Source organism: Sinocyclocheilus anshuiensis, unplaced genomic scaffold (genome assembly GCF_001515605.1).
Source record: "Sinocyclocheilus anshuiensis isolate Anshui unplaced genomic scaffold, SAMN03320099.WGS_v1.1 scaffold850, whole genome shotgun sequence".
NCBI classification, from domain to species: domain Eukaryota; kingdom Metazoa; phylum Chordata; class Actinopteri; order Cypriniformes; family Cyprinidae; genus Sinocyclocheilus; species Sinocyclocheilus anshuiensis.
In genome coordinates, this window is record NW_015537937.1 from 184844 (window position 1) to 209677 (window position 24834).

Genomic DNA, 24834 nt, shown 5'->3' on the forward strand with positions numbered 1-24834 from the left:
AGAAATTTGAGATTGGGGTGAGATGAAAGGAGACTAATGAGACAAGATTGAAATGCTTTTAAGAGGAAGAGATTAGGATGAGATCAGATGAAACAACATGAGAAATAAAGAGATGAGACCGAAATGTTATTAAGAGGAGATGAGACTGAGATAATATTTAAAAAATTGGAGTTTGTTATGAGATGAAGACTGTAAGGAGGTTGGGATGAGAAGAGATAACATGAAACTCTGGATGAAGACATGAGACTGAAATGTTACTGAGAGAAGGCAAAGTTGGTATGATATGGAGATCAAGAGGAGGAAACATGAAAAGAAGTTAAGAGATTATATTCAGAGTAGATGATATCCAGGGTCGGGAAGTACATTTAAAATACAAAATATGAGTAACTGTATTTCATTAGTTTCATTTTAAATGGGTGGTAATCAAATTACAGTTACATCCGAAAAGTACTTTAGATTACCAAACTGATTACTTTAAATTTTATTGTCATTTATTTCGTTTAAACTTTATTGTAAACTGTAACAGGCAATTAGTATCAACAGCAATTGATTTTCTGACGCATCCTAAGCTACAGTTCTGCTCATTAGTTTTATACTCCTTGCAGAATTTGCAAAATTGTAATCATTTTAACAAAATGATGATGTGTACATTTTTCTTATTTTGTTTAAAGATCTTTTTCTTTTTCCATTTAGTGCTGCCCTTCAGAAACTAATACCCATTTTCATTTCAATTCGACACATATTCACCAAAACAACACACTGGCTCGACGGTCGACCTGTAGCCGGGGGCTCACGCGCCTCTGCGCGGATACTGCAGCGCGCGCGCTCGGCCGCATCACACGCGCATTCCGACCCGTTATCTGCGCTAGATTAAGAACCACGATTAACGTTAATTCCATTGGCGCCGTTAAACGGTATTCTGTCACCTCCCTCTGCACGCGGCTCCGACACACCATCAGATCTTCGCCGTGTGATCAAAATATCCTTGTCCTTGGACGGAGGGGTAGCACGGGTTGTCCGTTATTCACGGTATCGCTGTCAGCTGTATCGCCTCCAAGCGCATTCGGTCTGTACCCATAGACTGTACCGCAGCGGGTGCAAGTAAATAATCGTTAACTTCCGGTTCACGATTCCTCTGTCAAAAATGGGGCTGCACCACCCCAGTCTGTATTTTAACTCTTTCATGCAGTAAGAGCAAATACTATTTTCCTCTAAATCCAAGGGAAATTTTTTTAAACCTTTTTTAAAGATTAATTTAATTAAAAATGAATTTTAAATGAAAGCTTATAATACACAATCATAACAAACGCTTTTAGGCTGGCTGAAACAATGCCCTCTACTGACATATAAAGAAATAAGGCAACATTTTAGAAAACAACAATCCGTCAAACCATGATCATTTATTTCAATAATTTTTTTTAAAGATATTTGCACATTCATGATGAACAGTGATTTAGCAGAACATAATTAGTCAATGAAATGCTTCCAACATCAAAATCCCGCAGGGATGTACAACATTTGAAATGATTAAATGTTACAAATTAAAGAGACTTGATATTTTTATCTCATTAAATAATTACAGCTATAGACATAATATAATTCCAGTTATATCATTAGCCTCATAAAAGTTGCTTTATTTTACTTTTATTTACATGTTATTGTACAGTCTCTCATGGAATAAATTATTTTTTGCTATTGTTTTCATGTGATGCTACATTCATCAGATGGCAGTATATGTCCAAAACAACAATAACATTTCACAGGATTACAAAGGTCATTACCTTTTACATGTTTTCCCATTTTATGAATGGTTTTGTATTGCATGATTTATACTGTTTAAATGTGGCCATTTGTAAGGCACTTACAAAATGTGTCTGCTAAATAAATGTAAATGTTAATAGCCTCCTATCAGAGCAGGTTTTCACAGAAGGTCAACATTTGAAAAAAGTGACTAGTCCCAGTGTCCCTTTAAGTCCATCTCACTTCACTGGGAACCTTTTATTAGTCACTGTGGGTGATGAGTGTGCTGGGAAAAAAAAGTCACAAATTGCTCTTCCACTTCTTGTCATTTGAGCCTTCAGCTGCAAGGAAACAAAAATTAACGTTAACGCAGGCAGGCAATAGAGCACAGGTGCACACACAGACATGTGCACACACACACACATACCCAGGCAGATCTTTCCTTCCTTGTGGAGTTTCTTTAAATGGTGCAGCAAGTTAAACTCTGCTGCTCTGTGCAGGTGTTCAGGGGTCTCCTGGCATATTACAGACAACATAAAAAAACACATGAAAATCATGTTTACACAGTTTAGAAAATAATAACTTAACATTTCTATAAATAATGTACTCTAATTCTTCGCACATTGTCTGATAAAGCAGTCACTACTTAAAAAGAACCAACAAATGTAAAGTTAACTTCACATACAGAGGGGAACAAGTGTCTTGAGAGCACTGGTGAAAATGTGTTTCTTTTGCATTTTTAGGATTTCATACAAATATTTTCATTGCAATGTGCATTATCAGCATAACAAACTGAGGGAAATTTGAATTTATAAAATAAACATGACTTTCAGAATGCCATGTGTAATATTTGGATTGTCCCACGTCTGAAGAAAGGAGTTCACAAAATCACATATTTGCTTTTATGATCTAGAAAAAAAAAATTAATTAATTTGAAAAGGTTCAATGCCTTATACTTTTGGTCCCCACTTTATATCTGTTGTTTTATTTTCTCTCCTTATGGATTGCAGGTTTGACACTGTTATTAAAATTTAAATACTACAAATGCAAATGCTTTTTGATTCAGTCTAATTAAAGCGTTAAGATCATTTAGAAAAGAGCTGAACCTTGTACACCACTTTAACCAGCTCGCTGGAGGTGAACGCATTTCCGCTGTTCTCCTGCAGAACGTTTAGGATCTGCTGTTCTCTTGCGTTGCGGTGAGTTATGTACTCACAGATCTTAGAACATGCATCTTGGACCACTGGACCATGACCTGACACACAAATACACAAGCATTTCTTAGTGTCACCAAAAATTTTAGGTAGAAAGCACTCTGAAAAGAAAATGATCATCGCACATGCACTCACCTGGATATATGAGGTCAGCCTTCATGCTGAGGAGCTTCTGCAGTGACTTCATGTAATCATGGAGGTCCTCGAACACGGCCGTTCCCTCTCCAAGAATACAGTCACCTGAAAACACAGCTTGCTCCTCCTCCAGCAATAATGCCATGTGATCATCTGTGTGTCCAGGAGTAAACAGCACCCTATGTGCACATACAATATAAAAAAAGCTTATTCAAAGGAAACAACTAACTACTGTTTTTGCATTTATAAATGTACACACTAAAGCCCTATTTGCATGGGATTAGTATTATCTGGGGACCTTGTGTGATTTTGAAATCACACCCCACATCTGAATTTCATGTGGTGCATTCGCACGGGATAAGCGAAGCCTGTGATTTTACTCGAATTTACTGACTTATTTGTAACACATTAACCTCAAAACCTTTTCAGCTTTCTCTTTCTGCAAATTGTAGCGATATGACAGATCCCAAAATACAATCAAACACTTCAACGCAGCTCCATTCTTCGCGAAAGATGGATAAAAACGCGCACAGGAAACAAAAACCTCGAAAAACGATATACGACCCGCCAAATGCTGGCCAAATCACAGAGATGCCGATTCGCACGGGACTAATATTATCACAGGACCTCGGTGTTCGGCGAAATATGGTAGGTAGATCATTTGCGGGGGAATTTTTACTTTACAACTTACAGACATGGCCGATTAAGATCACAGACAACCTCCGCAATTATTACAAATGACTGGAGGTCACCAGGTAATACTAATCCCGTGCAAATAGGGCTTAATTCGACCCACTGCATTTATGTAAATACAGGCTTTCAAGACTCGGGATGCGTGTGAATAAAAATTCTATTTTATTCTACATTACCATTCAAAAGTTTTGGATTAGTATTTTCTTTTTTTAAATAATACTTTTATTCTGCAAGGATGGTTTAAATTGATCAGAAGTCACAGTAACGCCTTTAATTGTCACAAAAGATTTAAATTTCAAGTAAATGCTGTTTCTTTTTAACTTTCTATTCATCAAAAAGTACTTAAAACAATGTAAACAAAAAATTATATACAATATACAAAATATACAATATACAAAAATATTAAGCAGCACAACAGTTTTCAACACTGATAATAATGAGAAATGTTTCTTGAGCTCCAAAAGAGCATATTAGAATGATTTCTGAAGGATCATGTGTGAAGTAAAATTCAGCTTTGCCATCACAGTTTTTCTTTTAAAATATATTAAAAAGAAAATAGTTATCTTAAAGGGGTCATATGATGCGATTTCAAGTTTTCCTTTCTCTTTGGAGTATTACAAGCTGATTGTGCATAGATAAGATCCCTGAAGTTGCAAAGACTAAAGTCTCAAAACCAAAGAGATATTCTTTATCAAAGTTAAGACTCTGCCACGCCCCCCTAAAACGGCTTGTTCTAACACGCCCCCACATATCTACCTCACTATGTGGAAATATTAGCATAATGCCGCCCAAATGTTCACGCAAAGAAAGAAGGCGTGGTTTCAGTAACCGCAGTTAGTGTTGATGCAGCCATGTCAGGGAGACGCTGTGTGTTTCTAGGTGAAAGCAAAAGCACTTTATTTGGCCTTCCGAAAGTAGATGCATTTAGGAATCTTTAAGATTACTTACAACAGAACAGCAATGCATTTTATGGACGACCGTTTCGTGAACCTAGGAGAGGAGGTAATTCTGACTTTGTTATGACAATCTGGCGCTTCTGAATCAGCTACTGTTTTGTTATTAGTTTAAGTATTTGCTATTTACTGTTCAAATGCGAGCGAGCGAGAGAGAGCGTGTGAGAGAGCAAGAGAGAGAGAGAGAGAGAGAGAGAGAGAGAGAGAGAGAGAGAGAGAGAGAGAGAGAGAGAGAGAGAGAGAGAGAGACAGGGTCACATCACAGTGGAGTCAGCTGTCTTAACCGTGGCTTGTGTACTGCAAACACATACTTCATCACTGTGTCTGTCACGTGAGCCCCCTTTTGGGCTGTCTTTACATTTATTTTGAAAGATGAAGCTCGCGATTATGGTAAGGGGCGTTACATTTCTGACGAGTGCTTGCGGTGTTCGCCCAATCACAATGCACTGGGTCAGCTGGCCAATCAGAGCAGACTGCGCTTGTCGGAAGGAGGGACTTTGTAGAAAACGAAGCGTTTGAGAGAGGCGGGGCATAGAGGACCTACAATAATGTACAGTATTTGAAAAATAATGTGTTTTTTGAACATTAAAGCATGTCAACATATTCTGTTACACCAAATACACAAAATAATGATCTTTAAAAAAGCATCATATGACCCCTTTAATATTTCACAATTTTACAACTTCAATCTTGGTGAGCATATAAGAGACTTTCAAAAACATTTTAAAAATCGTACCGACCCCAAACTTTTGAGTTCGACTCAAAAGTTTCCTTAATATGTAAGCATATCATCTACAGAATATATATATATATGTGTGTGTGTGTGTGTGTGTGTTTACCGTAATGTTGCCCCTTCAGTCTTTATCACATCACCATCACTGAGATAGAAATATTTATTCTGTTCTCCAATCACTTCTTCCTGTGGAGGACACCGAGGGAGTTTACTGACCCTCAGCTCTGAATCTGCAACACATGTAGCTACATTAGTGAGGGTTTCTTATATACACCATGGTTTTCATACTAAAATAATGATATTTACATTTACATTATTGGGTAAAGCTGATTTGAGAGCACAAATTCACATATTTATGGCACAAATGTCGAAACCTGTACACAGCATACATATTATTGACCTGTGTGAAAGTTTGAGAGTATATCCTGCAGTCCTCCAGTGTGATCGTGATGCCAGTGTGTGACTATAATGTGCTGTATGGACGTGTCGTGCTGCTTCAGAGCCTCGCGCAGATTGACAATATACTCCGGTACCGCGCGCTCCCCTGCATCAATTAACACTCGCCTGACACAGACAATAAACATTCACACACTTGTTGCGTTCAATGAATAGCTTGTAAGTGGCAAATAGCTCAAACAAGCACATGCATCTCGTGTACCTTCTGCCTGTCCCGACCAGGTATGTGTTGGTGCCCTGCAGTGTCATGGGGCCCGGGTTACAGCCCAAAACACGCACCACTCTCGATGACAGCTGCTCGATACGAGGAATCACCGCGGACATTTTCACCAGGCCCACACAGGCACGCCACGAACTTTAAATGACCCCTGAAAACACTCCTGCTACAGAGAAGACTGGAGCATTTCAGGCAGACACTTCCTGTTCAAAAGTCAGTTTACAAAATAAAAGTCTCTGACGCTCAACGTTTGGATGTTTCTTTTGCTTTTATAATCTGTATAGTATAATCACGTTAATGGCTTTATATTTAAACACTTAAAACACTACAATGACATTATATAGTCTTTGTGTTCTGCCAATTAAGATATACAGAGAGAGAGAGAGAGATGTATATGATGGCCATCAATGTTGGGCTAGTTACTCAAAGAATGTAATATATTACTCGTTACTAGCTACTCCTTTCAAAAGTAATATTGTTACTTTACTTATTACTTTCTGGCAACAGTAATTAGTTACACTACTAGTTACATTATTTCTTCACGCCCCACGGAAGTTGTAACTGTGTATCTTCCACATAAAATTCTTCTAGAATGTAACAACATATTTCTGCCTCATCATTTGACCAAAATCCACATTGGATCGCAATCAGAAGTTATTACAAACACTCAGTGGTGATTGATAGTGACATTTAAGTAGAAGTGTTGTATTAATCTCATTAATTGTCATGTGCAACTTGAAGCTAATTGTAATTTCTCCGTTACCCATATCCGATTATATTTCATTATGTATTTTATCAAATCATATAAGTTTGTAAGACACTGCTTAATTTTCCAAAAAGATTTTTAATTTTAGTAATATAATGTACCACATGCTGATCAGAGGGATGTGGGTGGGATGTAATGCCAGAGTAAAGTAAAGCCACAACTTACACAACAGTGTTCAGATCATCTTTTTTTCCTGACAAAATCAATATAATGCAATATTTCTATCTGCTGAATGTAAGCTTTTCCGTATTCCAAGCTTGCCTGCTGCACTGGGGACATCATGCATGTGCGAGTCGTGAAAATTATGAAAATAAATCTAGGAATTATTTGATTGTTGGATTGATTTGATTGTTGAGGCATCAAAAGTATGGATGGTAACTGTAATATTATTGCTGAAATCTTATTAGTAATTAGTTACACTACTAGTTACTGCAAAAAGTAATATTATTACAGTAACTAAATTACTAGTAACTAGTTACTGCCCAACACTGATGGCCATATACGGCCATATACATCCCGCCATCAGAGTCCCCATACTACAGACATGTTCTACACATTAGAGGAAGAGACAAGCCACTTCCAGGCCCAGGCAAACGTGCTCATCTGCGGGGACCTGAAAGCAAATGTCTAAATAACGCCTATGCTCACAGTAATGAAGGTGTCAATCTTGCTGTCAAAGATATAATTTACATATTTTAAAAATCAGCAAAACAATACAAATTTGGAAAATTCCAAAAATGGAAAAAATCAAATACCCAAAAATGACAAAAAATGGTTTGATCAGGACTGCCAAACTATGCGCAAAAAACTGAGAACATTGTCAAATCAGAAACACAAGGATCCAAATAATGCAGAGATCTGCCTTCTTTACATTGAAACACTAAAACAATAGCCTACAAACTTACACTCAGAACCAAAAAAGCCCAATACACCCAAAAAAAAAACTGACAATAATTGAGAAGTCAGTGAACAGACACCAATATTGGGATAATTGGAACAATCTGAAGAAAAAAAACTGATCATGAAGAATTGGCAATCCAAAATGGAGAAATATAGGAAAGTCATTTCCAAACATTGTTTAATAAAGTACAAACAGACACAAACTGTAAGCAAAATCAAACAATCAACCAACTGGAAAAACTAGAATTAGCAATCAAAGATAACCAAAACCCATTAGATTTCCCAATAACTGATAAAGAACTTAAAGAAAAAATCAAAAACCTCCAACTCAAAAAAGCATCTGGACCTGATGGGATATTAAACAAAATGATAAAACACACAAGCAGTAAATTCCAATAGGCCATTCTAAAACTATTCAATGTAGTTACTTCCCTGACATCTGGAATCAAGGCTTGATAACATCAATATTTAAAAATGGAGATAAATTTGATCCTAACAACTACAGAGGCATCTGTGTGAGCAGCAACCTGGGAAAGTTATTCTGTAGCATAATAAATGCTCGACTATTAGACTTCATCACCACACACAATGTACTGAGCAGAAGCCAAATCGGATTTTTACCAAATTACCGTACTGATCACATCTATACATTACATACTCTAATTGAAAAACATGTTAACCAAGATTAAGGTAAAATATATGCATGCTTTATTGACTTTAAAAAGCTTTTCACTCAATTTGGCACCAAGGACTATTTTACAAACTTATTGAAAGTGGCATAGGAGGTAAAACCTATGACCTTATCAAATCAATGTACACTGAAGTAAATGTGGCATAAAAATCAGCACCAAACGTACAAGGTATCTTTCCCAGGAGCGTGGAGTGAGACAGGGCTGCTGCTTAAGCCCAATGTTATTTAACATTTACATCAATTAACTGGCGAGCAGTCTGGAGCGATCTGCAGCCCCCGGCCTCACCAGATAAAAACGGGTTGTGCCTTTCTACAAAAAGACCGTCTGTGGTTAAGGTGTGATCCCTAAAGTTACTGGATCTTCTAAAAAAAACAGCTTCTGCTAAAACTATAACAAAGGTCTTCTGTAAAACGGACTTTTCCAAAGATGGCTTAGCTGCACTAGCTTAAACAACATAAGCTTTCACCAATATCAAATTAAAAAATCATTGGTTACATGATTATGCGTTTTCTTAAATTGTGTGTAAACACATGGTTCAGAATGAATGTGCATCTGTGTGTTTAAACACTCTGGACAGTAGGGACTTTTGCTTTACTTCACAGACACATGAAACTTTATTATGGAGCTGCACAGGATCAAAACAGCGTCAATTATTCAGTTGCAATACACACTGATAGTCTGTTAATGTTGAATTGAAATACGCACAGACTAAACTTAGTCATACAGATGAGCTTGTTAGTAATGATCAATCTTATCACTGGGATTTTAACAACGATTACTCATATAGTCAAAACAGACATGTTTGAGAGACAAACCAGCCCATCACAAAGTCTCTTTACAGTAATGAATCTTGGCAGACAGTGGAGGAACAGCCTGCTCTAGGTTTACTTTTTGATGTAAGAGGTGCTATTGGGGACAGGCCACATTAATATCTGTATTAAGAGATGAATTGCATATCCACAAAGAGCATCAGAATATGCAGAACCTCATTCCCTGCGTGAATGTTTATTGCTCTTGTGGATGTTTACTGATATGAACTCCTCCTTATACTCATGAAACTTCCCAATAACAACATGGAGATCAGACACTGTATTTGTAATTTGCTAGAATCACACAACATCAATTTAGTCTTTATTTGTTTACATTTTCTAACGCACAAGTTTGCTGTAAGTTCATAAAGCACAACTGCACAAGTCTTGCATGCACTTCTACTTGCTATCCACACTGTTTGTGTGCACAGATTAAATTTTAATACCAAATGAAAGTGGTAGTACTTCCCAAGAGTTTTAGTCTTATAATAGAAGTTCAGGTCTTATAATAAAAGTTAAACATCTTGATTAAGTGAAGTTTCCTTGGATTGGAAAGGCAGCAATTCTCTCCTTCACTCTTAAAAACAAAGGTGCTTAAAATGTTCTTCACAGCGATGCCATAGAAGAACCATTTCTGGTTCCACAAATAACCATTCAGTCAAAGGATCTTCAAAGAACCACCTCTTTCTTACCTTTTTATAATCTGAAGAACCTTCTTTCGCCACAAAGAACCTTTTGTGAAACAGAAAGGTTCTTCAGATGTTAAAGGTTCTTTATGGAACCATTTAGACAAAAAGGTTCTTCTATGGCATCGTGAAGCACCTTTATTCTTAAGAGTGTTGTGTTCTTGGTATAATCTCACATGCAAGATGTTACTGCTTTGTACGAGTCTCTGATGATCAGATAAACTGAAGTTGTCACAACCCATAAAACACAGTTCTAAATCTTAAATAACGAAGCACATACAGATTAATTTAATGAATTCAGTTCCAATTATCTATATATTCAGAACAGATCTGGCCAGTTTTCTGTGCGTGATGCAATAGAAATAGTAACGATGAGAGAGTAATTAAAATCTGAAACAATGACATGGCGAAAAATGAAAGGAATGTGCTTTCATAATCACACAGAACTGAAACAATACACAATTCCTAATTACTACTGAATATAGTCCAATCATTTACAGACAAAATAGTTTCTATAGGACATATATCTTCTCAGAAATGGGATAAGAGTTTTTATACAACTGAGAGGGAGGAAGAAAGGAAGTATCACTGTGGCAGGACTTTGAGAATAGCGTTCACCTCTTCAGCTACAGTCGTCAGTGCAAACTCAAACTGATCCTGAGAAAGACACAGACACAGTACATGTCAGTATGAAAGAGATTGTGTGTTTCAGTGTATTATTGTTTGTATGTGTGTGTACATACCTTGGTCTGAACCATGTTGGGTCTCTGGTCTCTCAGGTGTTCCAGCGTAGCAGCAATATCAATCTCTTTTGCACCTGTAAAGCAAAGAATTGTGTATCATATTTCAATCAGTATTTATACTGACTGTCCACAATGTGCAAAGTATTACTGAACACCCACTGATAATTAATAATCAGCTTTCTTTGTCTTTACCTTTGGCCATTTTATTCAACACCATGTCAATCAAAATGTACGTCCCAGTCCGTCCAGCTCCGTCACTGATGGACAAAAAGCAAGATTTAAAAAAGTAAAAAATAATTAAATAGATAAAAAAGACAAATTACAGATTATTTTTTCAGTGTCAGTAATCCAAAAAAAATGTTGCATGTTAAGTTCACCCAAAAATGAAAATTTGCTGAAAATGTACCCACCGTCAGGCCATCTAAGATACAGAAGAGTTTGTTTCTTCATGGGAACAGCTTTTGAGAAATTTAGCATTACATCACAAGCTCACCAATGGCTCCTCTGCAGTGAATGGGTGCCATCAGAATGAGAGTCCAAACAGCTGATAAAAACATCACAATAATCCACAAGTAATCCACACGACTCCAGTCCATGTTTGTAAGAAACAAATTCATCATGACAGCCTTTTTACTTTTAAATTGAAAACTTCTGTTCAAAATACCAGTCAATAATCTTTAATAAAATTAAGTAAAATTCCATCCCTGTTGTCCTGTTGTCACATGAAAATCAACCGACATATTTGTTTAGAACTGTTTTCACTGATGCATATTTCACTCCTGATTCAGACAAGATTACTTTTTCACTGGCGAAAGCAATATTACGGATTATGGACATCTTAATGTTGGATTTATTACAAACACGAAGCTTTGCACTTCACAAGACATAAATTGATGAAAATTGATATAAATTAAATTGATGACTGAAGTTGTGTGGATAATTTGTGGATTATTGTGATGTTTTTATCAGCTGTTTGGACTCTCATTCTGACGGCACCCATTCACTGCAGAGGATCTATTGGTGAGCAAGTGATGTAATGCTAATTATCTCCAAATCTGTTCTGTTGAAGAAACAAACTCATCTACATCTTGGATGGCCTGAGGGTGAGTATAATTTCAACATGTTTGAATTTTTTGGTGAACTGTTCCTTTAATATATTGTCTTTTTTACCCTTTAGTCAAAATGTAATAACATTTTCTGCCTCTTGCATGACTTTGCCTTCCCATTGATGTCATCATGACACCATGGGCAGGGAAAATAGCCAAACATGTTTTGTTTGTCTAAAACCATCTGTCTTTTAGTAGTTGCGGCCACCACATAAAACTACTGTTGCAAACACAGCGATGGCGAGTTCAGCTTTTGTACACTTAAACCCTGTTTTCTATCCCAAAAATGCCCTGGTTATGGTCTGCTGATTTTAATTTTGGCACTTTGAAGGAGGAACATCAGAGAGTTTGTGTCGAGTTTTAAATTTAATTTTAAAATAGCTTTTTTATTATTGTGCATTGTTATATAAGTATGAAAATGATTTAGCATCCTTCTGCTTTTGTTTATTTAGTGAACATTTATGTTGAATACATGCCTTATTTACTGTATTTTACTTTTTGCATAAAATATTTTATATATAGTTGACAACAGAGGCTGTTTTGTGGCATCTCTAATGGCAAGTAATATTACAGCATAAATGTCAAAGAATATATCCATCAGAATGAGAGTCCAAACAGCTGATAAAAACATCACAATAATCTACAAGTAATCCACACGACTCCAGTCCATGTTTGTAAGAAACAAATTCATCATGACAGCCTTTTTACTTTTAAATTGAAAACTTCTGTTCAAAATACCAGTCAATAATCTTTAATAAAATTAAGTAAAATTCCATCCCTGTTGTCCTGTTGTCACATGAAAATCAACCGACATATTTGTTTAGAACTGTTTTCACTGATGCATATTTCACTCCTGATTCAGACAAGATTACTTTTTCACTGGCGAAAGCAATATTACGGATTATGGACATCTTAATGTTGGATTTATTACAAACACGAAGCTTTGCACTTCACAAGACATAAATTGATGAAAATTGATATAAATTAAATTGATGACTGAAGTTGTGTGGATAATTTGTGGATTATTGTGATGTTTTTATCAGCTGTTTGGACTCTCATTCTGACGGCACCCATTCACTGCAGAGGATCTATTGGTGAGCAAGTGATGTAATGCTAATTATCTCCAAATCTGTTCTGTTGAAGAAACAAACTCATCTACATCTTGGATGGCCTGAGGGTGAGTATAATTTCAACATGTTTGAATTTTTTGGTGAACTGTTCCTTTAATATATTGTCTTTTTTACCCTTTAGTCAAAATGTAATAACATTTTCTGCCTCTTGCATGACTTTGCCTTCCCATTGATGTCATCATGACACCATGGGCAGGGAAAATAGCCAAACATGTTTTGTTTGTCTAAAACCATCTGTCTTTTAGTAGTTGCGGCCACCACATAAAACTACTGTTGCAAACACAGCGATGGCGAGTTCAGCTTTTGTACACTTAAACCCTGTTTTCTATCCCAAAAATGCCCTGGTTATGGTCTGCTGATTTTAATTTTGGCACTTTGAAGGAGGAACATCAGAGAGTTTGTGTCGAGTTTTAAATTTAATTTTAAAATAGCTTTTTTATTATTGTGCATTGTTATATAAGTATGAAAATGATTTAGCATCCTTCTGCTTTTGTTTATTTAGTGAACATTTATGTTGAATACATGCCTTATTTACTGTATTTTACTTTTTGCATAAAATATTTTATATATAGTTGACAACAGAGGCTGTTTTGTGGCATCTCTAATGGCAAGTAATATTACAGCATAAATGTCAAAGAATATATATTGAATATCACATTATTGCAAGTGTGTGTTTGTACTTGCCTGCAGTGAACAATGACAGGGCAGGATCGTCCACGATAGCATTTGTTTACTTTCCTATTGGAAAGAAGACATACATACAATCATAAACACAGACACACACACACACACACAGAGACATATGAAAACTGAAAGTAGATTTCAGATGCAGCTAAGCTCTATAGAAAAGGATGGAGTGCTACATATCTTTTATATAATAAAAAAATAAATACACTACTGTTGAAATGTTTGGGGTCAGTAAGAGTTTTAATATTTTAAAAATATGTTTCTTATGCTCACCAAGGCATTTATTTGATCAAAAATACAGTAAAAACAGTAACATTGTGAAATATTGTTATATCTTAAAAGAACTACTTTCTATTTTTATATATTTTAAAATCTCATTTATTCCTGTGATGGCAAAGCAGACATTTCAGCATCATTACTCCAGTTTCAGTGTCACATGATCCTTCAGAAATCATTCTAATATGCTGATTTGGTGTTCAAGACACATTTCTTCTTATTATCAGTGTTAAAAGCAGTTGTGCTGCTTAATATTTTTGTGGGAACTTTACATTTGACATTTTTTAAGATTCTTGTATGAACAGAAAGCACAAAAGACATCATTGATTTGGAACAGATAGCTTACTGTCACTTTTGATCAATTTAATGCATCCTTACTGAATAAAAGTATTTATATAAAAAAAAATCTTACTGACCCCAAACTTTTGAACAGTAGTGTATTAAAAGAAGGTTTTGACATCAAAGTGATTATAAAAACTGGGGATTCAAAAAGATTAATTACGTAGGACAAATCTCACATGTTGTTTGCTTTTCTGTCATGTTGAGGGCTTTTACAAGGTCTTTATTCATTTTATACTAAGCTAACAATATTTTCCATCCCCAACCCCTAAACCTAACCCTAAAGCAAACCTCTCTGCTTTTTTTTTTATTTTCTTTCGAACATTATTCATTATTCTAAATTAATTCATTTATTTATTAAATAATTCTATTTACTAAGTTGTTTGGTCAGGACAAAACCTGACCCACACAAACACACAGTCATATTAGCTTCAGACATGTTACTGGTTTATGCTGCTGGCTTTATTCAAATGAACATTAACAGGGGCCGGGCCAGGACCAAAGCACAACAATTCTGATAGGAGAAAAACTGAATATATAAGAAAAAAAACAGAGAGAGCAGAGAATTGTAGGTAAGGAGAAGAAAAGGAGGAAATCATAGGTCAGATGTTAGCAGACAGAAAGGTTGAACAAAGATCTAGGGTGGAGAGAGATAGAGGGAGGGGCTGGAATCCCAGGGTGCACTTGGATGCAGAGTCGCAGTTGTCAATGATCACTTTTGTGACTATGCAACTGGAGCCAGTGAACTAGCTGCACGACCACAAAAATGACACTGGCAACCGCTCAGGAGCTGACACACACACACACACACGCTCGCACAACAAACAGGCAACACGTGCACACGCTCTCATAGGCGCACCTGCGGAAGTCAAGCAGGGTTTGGCTGGTTTCGGGTGTTTGGTCGTTCAGCAAGGTGTGATAGTGGAACTGTGTGACCGTACGGGTCTCGTTAGTCTGCATGTTCTTCAGGTAAAAACTCCGAACCAGGAAATCATCACACCACACATGCTCAGAAACCAGATTAACCTACATATGAGAGAGAGAAAAAAGAGTTCATATACCAAACAGCATGACACAGAAGTGAAAATCTTCCTATATACAGAGAGGGCTGAATAAAAAATACAGAAAGCCAAACCCAAAATGTTTGTCACTGTTTTGTGTCTGCCCCATTATAGTTTTCTGAATTTGCATTAAATTGCAGTTATTACTACGTGGCACTTTAAAAGGAAACTCCACACAAAAATGAAAATGAGACATTTTCTCAAAATATCTTCCTTTGTGTTTAAAAAAGAAAGAAATTCATACAGTTCTGAAACAACTTAAGTGTGAGTAAATGATGATCAAATTTTTTTTTTTTTTGTGGTGAACAATAACATTTTGTATTTTAAATTCTTTACAACCTGAAAATTTAAAAGCAATCAATATTAAACATTAAGCCTCTATAAAGAACACAGACTGTGCATATACAGTATGGCAAAAAAAATAAAAATAATAATTCCATATTCATTTTACAATATGAAATGGCTTGACAAGAACTGTAAAATTTAGTGAGATTACCAGTGGCTTTGCATTTAAGACAACAACCCTAAACCCTATAATTTAGCCTTCTCTATCTATTATTAATGCAATAATGTTATTTACATGTTTTACTTATTGATTCTTTTAATATATTCTTTACTTATATATTCATCCATTTGAGTCAAATGATGTTTCATTTGCCATAGTTATGATCATTAGCAGGGCAAAGCAATAGCAGCTTATACATAAGCACATGATCAGAGATACAAAAAAAAAAAAAAAACTGGATTTGATCCATACAAAGCCCCAGAAAACATTTTAGGATCTGTGCTGACATATTTATCATTTGCAGACATTTGTAGTGTGTAAATTTAATCCACAATCCATTGAGAGGATTGTGGAATAAATGTATAAATGTCCACAATTATTGCATTTGGGAGGGTGCTGCTAACTGGAGATCGATAAAAATGTTTTCTGGCACCTGATTGGATCAAATCCAATCTATTTTCATGTGATTTTGTACCATGTCCAAATATGACCGAAAACACTTTGTCTAAGCTAACTCTTTTGTCAATATTCACAAAACAGCAGAACAAAATGCCACAGTCATCCTCACTCTGCAAAGAGTGTATTTGTGTGGTACCTCATAAATGTGGTAGAGGTTGGAGCCTTCATCGGGCCAGTAGTGGTAACACTGCTTCACACCGTTCTCAGTGAGAGGAGTCAACATGACAATCACCACACACCCGCTCTCCCAGACCATCTGCAAGAGAACACACACAACATTATACACACTGCACGACCATCTGCACGAGAACACACACACTACACAGACACATTCCGTACACACTCTTCCTGACCATCTGCAAGACACACACACAGACTCTCTCAGACCTTGTGTTAGAGATCACACACACGAACACACTCTCCAACACGATCTACAAGACAAAAAAAACATTGATGTAAGCTTACAAACACATAACGCAGTTTACCTGCCAGAAGTCAGCCACGGTGGAGGGCAGCGGGCCCTGAGTGGCGATGTATGCAGGATTACGAGGGTCATGATCCATCTAAGAGAAAACAACACAGTTAAACCCTTCTGCATTACATGTAGTCTGGTTGTATGTAGTTTAAATAATACACATGAGAATGAGCATTCAAAACACAAAGAATGAATTGCACACACTAATAGTACAGTTTATTTGTATGCACTGTCTGCATCATTATAGTACCTGATTCACTTATGCAAATCAGCTAATGCTGCAAACGTGGTCATAAAATCCGTACTGCACACAATTTGCACAGTACAGTTTTCAATATTGCATGCTTCTGAGTGATAGGTCGATGGCCAAAATTTCTGTAATATAACATTAACTGTGATAACAGCAAATAGTGCTCAGTAACCAGCCGTTAAGTGTCTTCCTCAAGGGCATAGTGGTGATGAAGCAGGTCTTAGTTTTTTGCCTTAACTGGTCCACAGACAGTTAATCAATGCCTTCTATCCCAAGTAATTTACTCTAAGTGTTTTCTACAGATGCAGTCACACTGCAGCATACTGAAGTTAAAGTTTCCTACACCTAATGGTTTATCCAGTTTGTGACGCAGTTTGCATTATATGTGTAGTGTGTTGTTTGAGTAATAATTTGTTGCTTTGTTTCTGAAGAATTATATGTAGTTTGGGCTCACGATTGGGCTGGCATTGATGTAGTCCGAGTTGCCTTGATTGTTCTCCGCCTTCAGAGTTATTCTGCAATGATCATCTAAACAAAAAACAAACAAATTTTATTTTCAATTCTGAAAAACTCATTTACATCACAGAAATGCAATAATACACTAATGGTTACAGTACATGAATAAACAAAGCACCTGAAAGTGGATATGTTTGTGTGTGTGACTCACAGGCTATGACTGTGCTTGTGCGGTTTTTCTTGACGTTGCCGTCTCTCTGGCCGATGCTGGTGGCATTGGGCTCGGCCTGGTACGCACAGAGAGCCTCCCACTCAGACTCCAAACGGGTCTTATTTTTCAGGTGGTCCTCCATATACGCCTACATGAGTGCATAAAGAAACATACAGGATGTTTTGTGAGTCTTGTGCCATTATCCAGTATTATTATAATTTAATAGCCCCCAATTAAATGGAAACTTAAAGGGAATTGTAAATAGTTTGGGGTCAGTATGTTTTTTTTATTTAAAGAAATTAATTTATTTCAGAAAGGTTTAATGGCTGCTGAAAATTCAGCTTTGCCATCACAGGAATAAATTTAATTGGAAAATATACAACTAGAAAATAGTTATTTCACTACTGTAATAACTGTAATTCACTATTATAATTATATTACACAATATTTTATGCTTTCACTGTTTTTTAAATTAAATAAATGCAGCCATGGCAAGGATAAAAGACTTCTTTCAAAAACATGAAAAAAATGACTGACAACAAACTTTTAAATTAGACACAAACCACTAACAAACAATAACAATATATTTCATTTTTTTACACACCAAATATATTTGTGCATTTTAATTTTCATAAAATATTAATGAACTTCACTGGTCATTCCTCGCTCTAATAACTATTACAAATATTGAAACTGAAATAACAATAATACATTTTTAAAAATAAATGACAAAAATAATTTTTTTAACTACATTTAATACAAATTTTCACTTCATTTGAGGGTTTATTCTTTGTTTTATTTTAATTTAATTTAATTTTAATTTAATTTGTAGTTTTTTTTTAATTGGTATTTAACAAGCCAACGCATGATGATACATTCAATGAAAAAAGTTTTTAATGTTTGTGAGTGAAGATATAAGCTTTACCATGGCACCAGTTGTCACTGAATAAAGGCATCTGTGTTGCATTTTCAAACTTTTACAGTGTTCTCGTGTGTTGGTTTATGCATGTACCAGTATCATGTGACCAGTAGAGATGTCCATGTTGGAATGGGCGGGCTCTTCGCTCCAGGAGGAGGTGCTAGTGCGTGCAGAGGGGCTTGGCATCGGGCCGTCACTCAGCTGAGATGACACACTATTTATACGAGAAGAATGAATAGGATCTGGCTTCTCTACAGGAGGCTTTACTGCCATTCGCTGCCTACACAGTTCCTAGGGAGAAAGAGATGGAAATCTCATATCAATCAAAGAAATAATCTCAAACAAGCAGCCCTGCACACACACACACACACACGCTCTTTGGTACCTGGTAGGTAGCAGTGGCGTCAGTGGTGGGGTCAGAGCCAAGGTTGGTGAGCTTCTCTTTGAGTTTGTGATGAGAGCGATGACGCAGACAGTAGACCACGCTGGATGCTAGCAACACTCCAGTTATACAGATGATGGAAATCACAGTCAGAATCAGAAACTTCAGAGACTCGGAGCGACTGTACTTAGTGGGAATCTGATTCAGTTTGCTCCTCTAGAAAGAAACAGAAAGACAAGTTGAAATACATTTCTTTCATGTGAAAGAAATTTGAAAGTGCATTTATTTTCTGAAGTCTGTGATATATACAGTATATATATATATAGAGAGAGAGAGAGAGAAGAGGATGCTACAGTTGTGGTCTAAGTACAAATATGTTATTGGTTTTGTTCTTTTTTTCCCCAGACACTGGCAGAAACCAGTGGAGAAACTCTAGGCATCCTTTTGAAGGTCACTCAGATCCTATTGTGAGCTTGGGAAGCTTCATTTTATGTTTCAAGTGTCTCAAAACCTAATGATGTTACTAGATAAACCATTTGACAGTCTTAAGCTTTCTTGCAGGACTTATGGGCTCCATTTTGCAATTTTCTTGAAGAACTTTTTTTGGGGGGGGTTCTCCATATAAGGTTACACTTAGTGTGGTGATTTGAAGAAATCTAAATTTTAATTTTTACATGGATTTGACTACCAGTAGTTTTTATACAGCATATTTTAAACATTCAAATTACAGAATTGTATTTTATTCTGTTTGAATATTAACTTAAAAATGGGAATATCAAATCCTTGGAGAAAAATGACAAAGAAATTTAAAAAGTGGAAAGAATCTTACATCAGTGACTCCAGCCTCTACAATCTTGACTTTTGCTTCTTTCTCCAGTTCATCCTTTTGATGGACTGATACAAGAGAAGAATCAGAATCAGTGGAGATCAGAGTACTTATAAATCTGAACAGAGACATTCATGAAAGAGCTCAGCTTGTATATCATGTGCATAGTTAAGTCTCACTAAACTAACCTGCCACATTAGCCACATCCGCTGTAGTGATGTTCTGAGCATTTGGACGGACCTGAAATGTCACAGCTGGACTAACAACACTATACAAATGGCAAAAAAAAAACAGCAAATTATTTTGGGGAGTCATGTCAGTGTCCAAAATATATTAAATATACCGTCTAGTGTTTTAACCATAAAACTTATGAATACAATAAACTGTGTTTTTAAAAACTAAAGAGTCATACATTAAATTATTTTCAGACCTGTCAGAACTTAAAGGTCATGATGAAAAGTGTGATGTACATTCAAGTGAATTGAATAATTGAGAAAGAAAGAAATGTAGGGTGGGAACTTGGTTCTGTCCATTGGTTATTGATGGATGGAGGCAGATCTGAATGCGAGCTTATGGTCTGTTGTTTCACCAGAGGATCAAATTATGATATTTTAATTAAAATATACAAAGTAAATAATTTTTAAAAGATTAAAAATACAGTTTATAAAACTACTACTAGGATTTAAATATGCCTTCCAATATGCCTTAACTATATATTTTTCTCAACTTAATTTCTAAATGTACCATTATATTCTAAACCTACAGTGCAAGTTATTGTAATTTGAGAAATAATAAATGACTCACGAGAGCTCTGAGAAATCAGTCATTCGAATCTTCGCTTTACGAGCCACCAACTCCATCAGATACAAACCCTTATCAGTGGGAAGATTTCTGAGCCAGAGAGAGAGAGAATTTTTATTTTTTTTTAAAGAGGTCTTAAAAACTATTGATTCTAATGCAATAAAAAAAAAGCAAAATTATTTAATTATTTTAATGTACAATAATACTTAATTATTATTGTACATTAATAATATTACAAACAATATTTTAAAAAAAATTGTTCTTTTGAACTTTCTATACATCAAACAATCCTAAAAAAATGTGTCATATTTTCCACAAAATATAAACTATTTTCAACATTGATAATAATCAGAAATGTTTCTTGAGCAGCAATCAGCATATTATAATGATTTCTGAGTAATCATGTAACACTGAAGACAGGAGTAATGAAGCTGAAAATTCAGCTTTCCCATAACAGGAATAAATTACATTTTAAAATATATATAAAAATATTATTTTACATGGTAATATATATATATATATATATATATATTTCATATTACTGTATTTGTATTATTATTTAATTTTTTTATAAATGTAGCCTTGGTGTGGGAATTTTTCCAAATGCTCATCAAAGTCTGTACTATGTCTATATTTTACATTTTAGCAGTGTTGCTCATATTCTGATCTAATGTTTGGCAATATTGTGTAGTGAAACTGCCCAATAAAAGACACTGAATTTAACTGAGAGAGAATGGGCGTAAATGTCACATGTAAATATCTCACTCTGTGTCTGTAATAATGTATCCGTAGATGTCATTTTTAGCGTTGCTCTGGACATCCAGCTGAAGATCCTGTACTTTCATGTTCTTGCGGTGTGGTGCAGGGTTTTCCTTCAGAGCAGAGGAGGGCGCTATAGCTGCTGCCTGGACCCAGCCTTCTACCTCCTCCACTCTCTCTACGGCCTTTTTCTGCATCCCCACCTCCCGGTGTGTCGTTCGGCTACGAACCGTCTCCACAGACACACCCTGCCCCTTATCAACAGGCTCAGGTTCTGAGCTGGAGGTTTTATCCAGGTACTCCAGCAGCTTTCCTAAAAAGCCCACATCCTGCTAAAACAGGATGTAAACACAGGTGGAATGTACAGTGGGTACGGAAAGTATTCAGACCCCCTTAAATTTTTCACTCTTTGTTATATTGCAGCCATTTGCTAAAATCATTTAAGTTAATTTTTTTTCCTCATTAATGTACACACAGCACCCCATATTGACAGAAAAACACAGAATTGTTGACATTTTTGCAGATTTATTAAAAACGAAAAACTGAAATATCACATGGTCCTAAGTATTCAGACCCTTTGCTGTGACACTCATATATTTAACTCAGGTGCTGTATTAGATCAAAAGGGTGCTTCTACTAAATACTGAGCAAAGGGTCTGAATACTTAGGACCATGTGATATTTCAGTTGTTCTTTTTTAATAAATCTGCAAAAATGTCAACGATTCTGTGTTTTTCTGTCAATATGGGGTGCTGTGTGTACATTAATGAGGAAAAAAAAATTAACTTAAATGATTTTAGCAAATGGCTGCAATATAACAAAGAGTGAAAAATTTAAGGGGGTCTGAATACTTTCCGTACCCACTGTAAATCCATCCTTGAAGGAAATTCAATGCATAATATTTGTTATTTTAATTTATTTAACTGAAATGTAATTTAACATTCAACCAGTCCCCTGCAGGAAAATCTGAAAAGTCATACTAAATCAAGCTGGTTTTTGGAACATTAAACTAGCTTGACTTTTGACCAAGATCATGATCTAGATACAGAGTTTTCAAACTGGGAAGAAAAAAAAGATATTAAAAATATATAACAAAATATACAAATTATACAAAATATTTTTATGGCTGTCAAAGTTAACATGTTAACCTGAGAAATCAATAGAATTAGTTTAACACATTGCTTTTTCCAAACATTTACAGAATTTAATTAATAATAAAAATGCAAATAAAAATTTGTTGTGATTATTCTACTGGCAGCCAATCTATCTATATATACACAGTATATATATATACTATATATATATATTTATTTATTTTATTAATTAATTAATTTTTTCCCTTTTCCAAGTCATTTGTTGGGTCTTTCTGGGTTCATCCTACTTTCTTACTAAATTGAATAAATATTTCTTTATAGATTTACAGATTTAACCTTAAGAGTGGGAAGAAAATGTTTGTATTTGTGTACTGGCATAAAGTATATTTCTGACCTAACACAACCAACACTAGCACTACCTTGTTGTCCATAGTTCTCTTCTCCTCCACTACTGTCTGTCCCTCTGAAAGAGAAACATCATGATCATTATAAATGCTTGCCTATGCATGATTGACGGCTTTGCTTCAGAAGATGTTACCTGTCACAGGCGGGATGGTTTGGACTGTCTTTTGAGTGACAGATGAACTTTGCTCATTCTCTTCTCTCTGATTCTGAGCACTGTCTTCAGGGGCTTGATCCATTACATAACTCTCAGGATGCTGGTCCTCATATTGCATGTCTTCTGCCTTGTCCTCAGGACTCTGCTGTGTCTCCAGGTCTCTGGGTGTTTCTCCTTGACCTGCCTGCTTGTCCACCACCTGCAGAGCATTTGCGATAAGAACAGCAAGCTCATCCAGGTCTGCTGCCTTCAGACTCTTCACATCCACACTGTGCCTTCCCACGTTCCGCAGAACTTTCCAGATGAAGGATTCTGTGAAGAAGTGAATATACTCACTTTACAATACAATACTTTATTGTCCTTTATAGAGCTTGACAAACTCTAGGCTACATTTGTATTCTGTTAATTATCTCCTTTTGTTTTTCACAGAAAAAAGAAAGTCATACAGGTTTAGATAACACAAGTAAATGATGACAGATAAGGTGAACAGGTGCAAGAAGGAAGAGAAAATAACACCATACCATCCACGGGTGTAAGAGAGTCACTGGCGGAAGACTTCGTTGATCCATCTTTTAAGTAGAGTCGGTCCGCTCTGGATCTGTCCCCAAGATCAGGCTGAGGCGGTTTGTTCTTGGAAAGATACTTCTGAAGAGCGGCTGTGAGCAGGTCTGACCCCTCTTCCTGCTGGGGAACTTGTGCCGCATCGCTCTGGTATTGGCTGAGGTCAGCGTAGGACTGTGACTGATAGGGCACCTCTGGAATGAACCGAGGAGGGGAGGAGTCACTTTCAGGCCGTGGTTCTCCAGAGCGATAATATTGAAGCTCCGCCCCCTACACAGGATGAACATACACATTTAAACCATTATCAGCTATTATAATAAGCTTAAAAACATATATACTGGTAAATCACACTTGCTGTGTTTATGCATTTAGCAAATTTAAATACATTTTCCAATTCAGCCTGTCATTATAATAATTTAGCATATTGTTGGGCCTAAAGACAAGATTTCTTTTCACTTTTATTTGATAAACAATTCTACTACTGTGTTCAGTCACCACTTGAAAACCAAAAGCACAGCCCTAGATACACACCTTACTCACCTTGTGTGATGATTTTGGTAGCAGTCCCAGATGCTGCAGGTATTTCAGGGTCTTCCTAACCTCAGCCTCGGATGATTTCATTCTCCTGTCCCCAACAGCAGTCCCATAACCCTGCGGCCTGTCAAAATATCAAGACATAAGCCACGACTGTAAGAATCATTTGGCAGGTGAATCACAGGTAATAATCAGAGATAACTTGCATTCTCTGTAAAGCTCCTTTGAAACTTTATGTATTGTAAAATAGAATAAACTGTGTTGCTAAACCTCGTACTCAGAGGACAGTTTTTATCGAGAAGTTGCTCTTATATCAGTTATGTGTCATTTAAGTAACTTTTAATCAGATAAACTGATCTAACTGAACTGAGAACTTTTTTTTAAATCTATGTTCCCTCGTAACCTTTAACAAAACATTTGGTCTCATTCACTAACTGTGCTTGAAATCTGCCTACAAACATTTTCACAAGCAAATCATTATTCATCAATGACTTTCGTACTAAAATTTATTTGAAAACTTATGGAAAAATGTAGGACCATCTGAAACACACACACACACTCCAAATGCTGAGTAGCATTATAAACATCTTAAGATTAAATTTTATACATACATACATATATGTGTGTGTGTGTAAATATATATATATATATATACAGTGGGTACGGAAAGTATTCAGACCCCCTTAAATTTTTCACTCTTTGTTATAT

General features: G+C 36.0%; 2 protein-coding genes across 4 annotated transcripts in view; both read right to left on the minus strand.

The window, feature by feature from the left end:
* Positions 1-1465: 1465 nt before the first annotated feature.
* lactb2 (lactamase, beta 2) lies at positions 1466-6372 on the minus strand. The gene is made up of 7 exons (XM_016448727.1): positions 6127-6372; positions 5869-6032; positions 5575-5698; positions 3090-3268; positions 2847-2995; positions 2168-2255; positions 1466-2081 (listed from the first exon to the last, which is right to left on the minus strand). The coding sequence occupies exons 1-7, from the start codon at positions 6246-6248 to the stop codon at positions 2041-2043; spliced, it is 867 nt and encodes a 288-aa protein (XP_016304213.1). The 5' UTR covers positions 6249-6372; the 3' UTR covers positions 1466-2040.
* Positions 6373-10101: 3729 nt separating this feature from the next.
* LOC107659358 (receptor-type tyrosine-protein phosphatase N2-like) overlaps positions 10102-24834 on the minus strand; it is a 28043-nt gene continuing 13310 nt past the window's right edge. Inside the window, exons 5-23 of one of the 3 annotated variants that reach the window (XM_016448283.1) lie at positions 24133-24250; positions 23553-23862; positions 23011-23343; positions 22892-22935; positions 21386-21711; positions 20624-20710; positions 20008-20087; positions 19823-19887; positions 18997-19209; positions 18705-18902; positions 17693-17840; positions 17480-17553; positions 16786-16863; positions 16437-16556; positions 15135-15301; positions 13658-13711; positions 10930-10994; positions 10738-10811; positions 10102-10651 (exon numbers count right to left, since the gene is read on the minus strand). In XM_016448283.1, the coding sequence (XP_016303769.1) occupies positions 10580-10651; positions 10738-10811; positions 10930-10994; positions 13658-13711; positions 15135-15301; positions 16437-16556; positions 16786-16863; positions 17480-17553; positions 17693-17840; positions 18705-18902; positions 18997-19209; positions 19823-19887; positions 20008-20087; positions 20624-20710; positions 21386-21711; positions 22892-22935; positions 23011-23343; positions 23553-23862; positions 24133-24250 (2626 nt within the window). In that variant the 3' untranslated portion in view covers positions 10102-10579. Of the gene's footprint in view, positions 10652-10737; positions 10812-10929; positions 10995-13657; positions 13712-15134; positions 15302-16436; positions 16557-16785; positions 16864-17479; positions 17554-17692; positions 17841-18704; positions 18903-18996; positions 19210-19822; positions 19888-20007; positions 20088-20623; positions 20711-21385; positions 21712-22891; positions 22936-23010; positions 23344-23552; positions 23863-24123; positions 24251-24834 lie in introns of all 3 variants that reach the window. The other 2 variants (XM_016448275.1, XM_016448271.1) reach the window with 2 other exon arrangements.

Bases quoted from the DNA above. Each gene is read 5' to 3' on its own strand.
- lactb2 (XM_016448727.1), bottom strand. From the start codon at position 6,248: ATGTCCGCGGTGATTCCTCGTATCGAGCAGCTGTCATCGAGAGTGGTG. The intron at 3,269-5,574 runs GTAAACACACAC...ATGTGCACATAG, and splicing joins ACTGAAGGGGCAACATTACG to GGTGCTGTTTACTCCTGGAC. The intron at 2,256-2,846 runs GTTCAGCTCTTT...GTAATATGCCAG, and splicing joins TGGTTAAAGTGGTGTACAAG to GAGACCCCTGAACACCTGCA.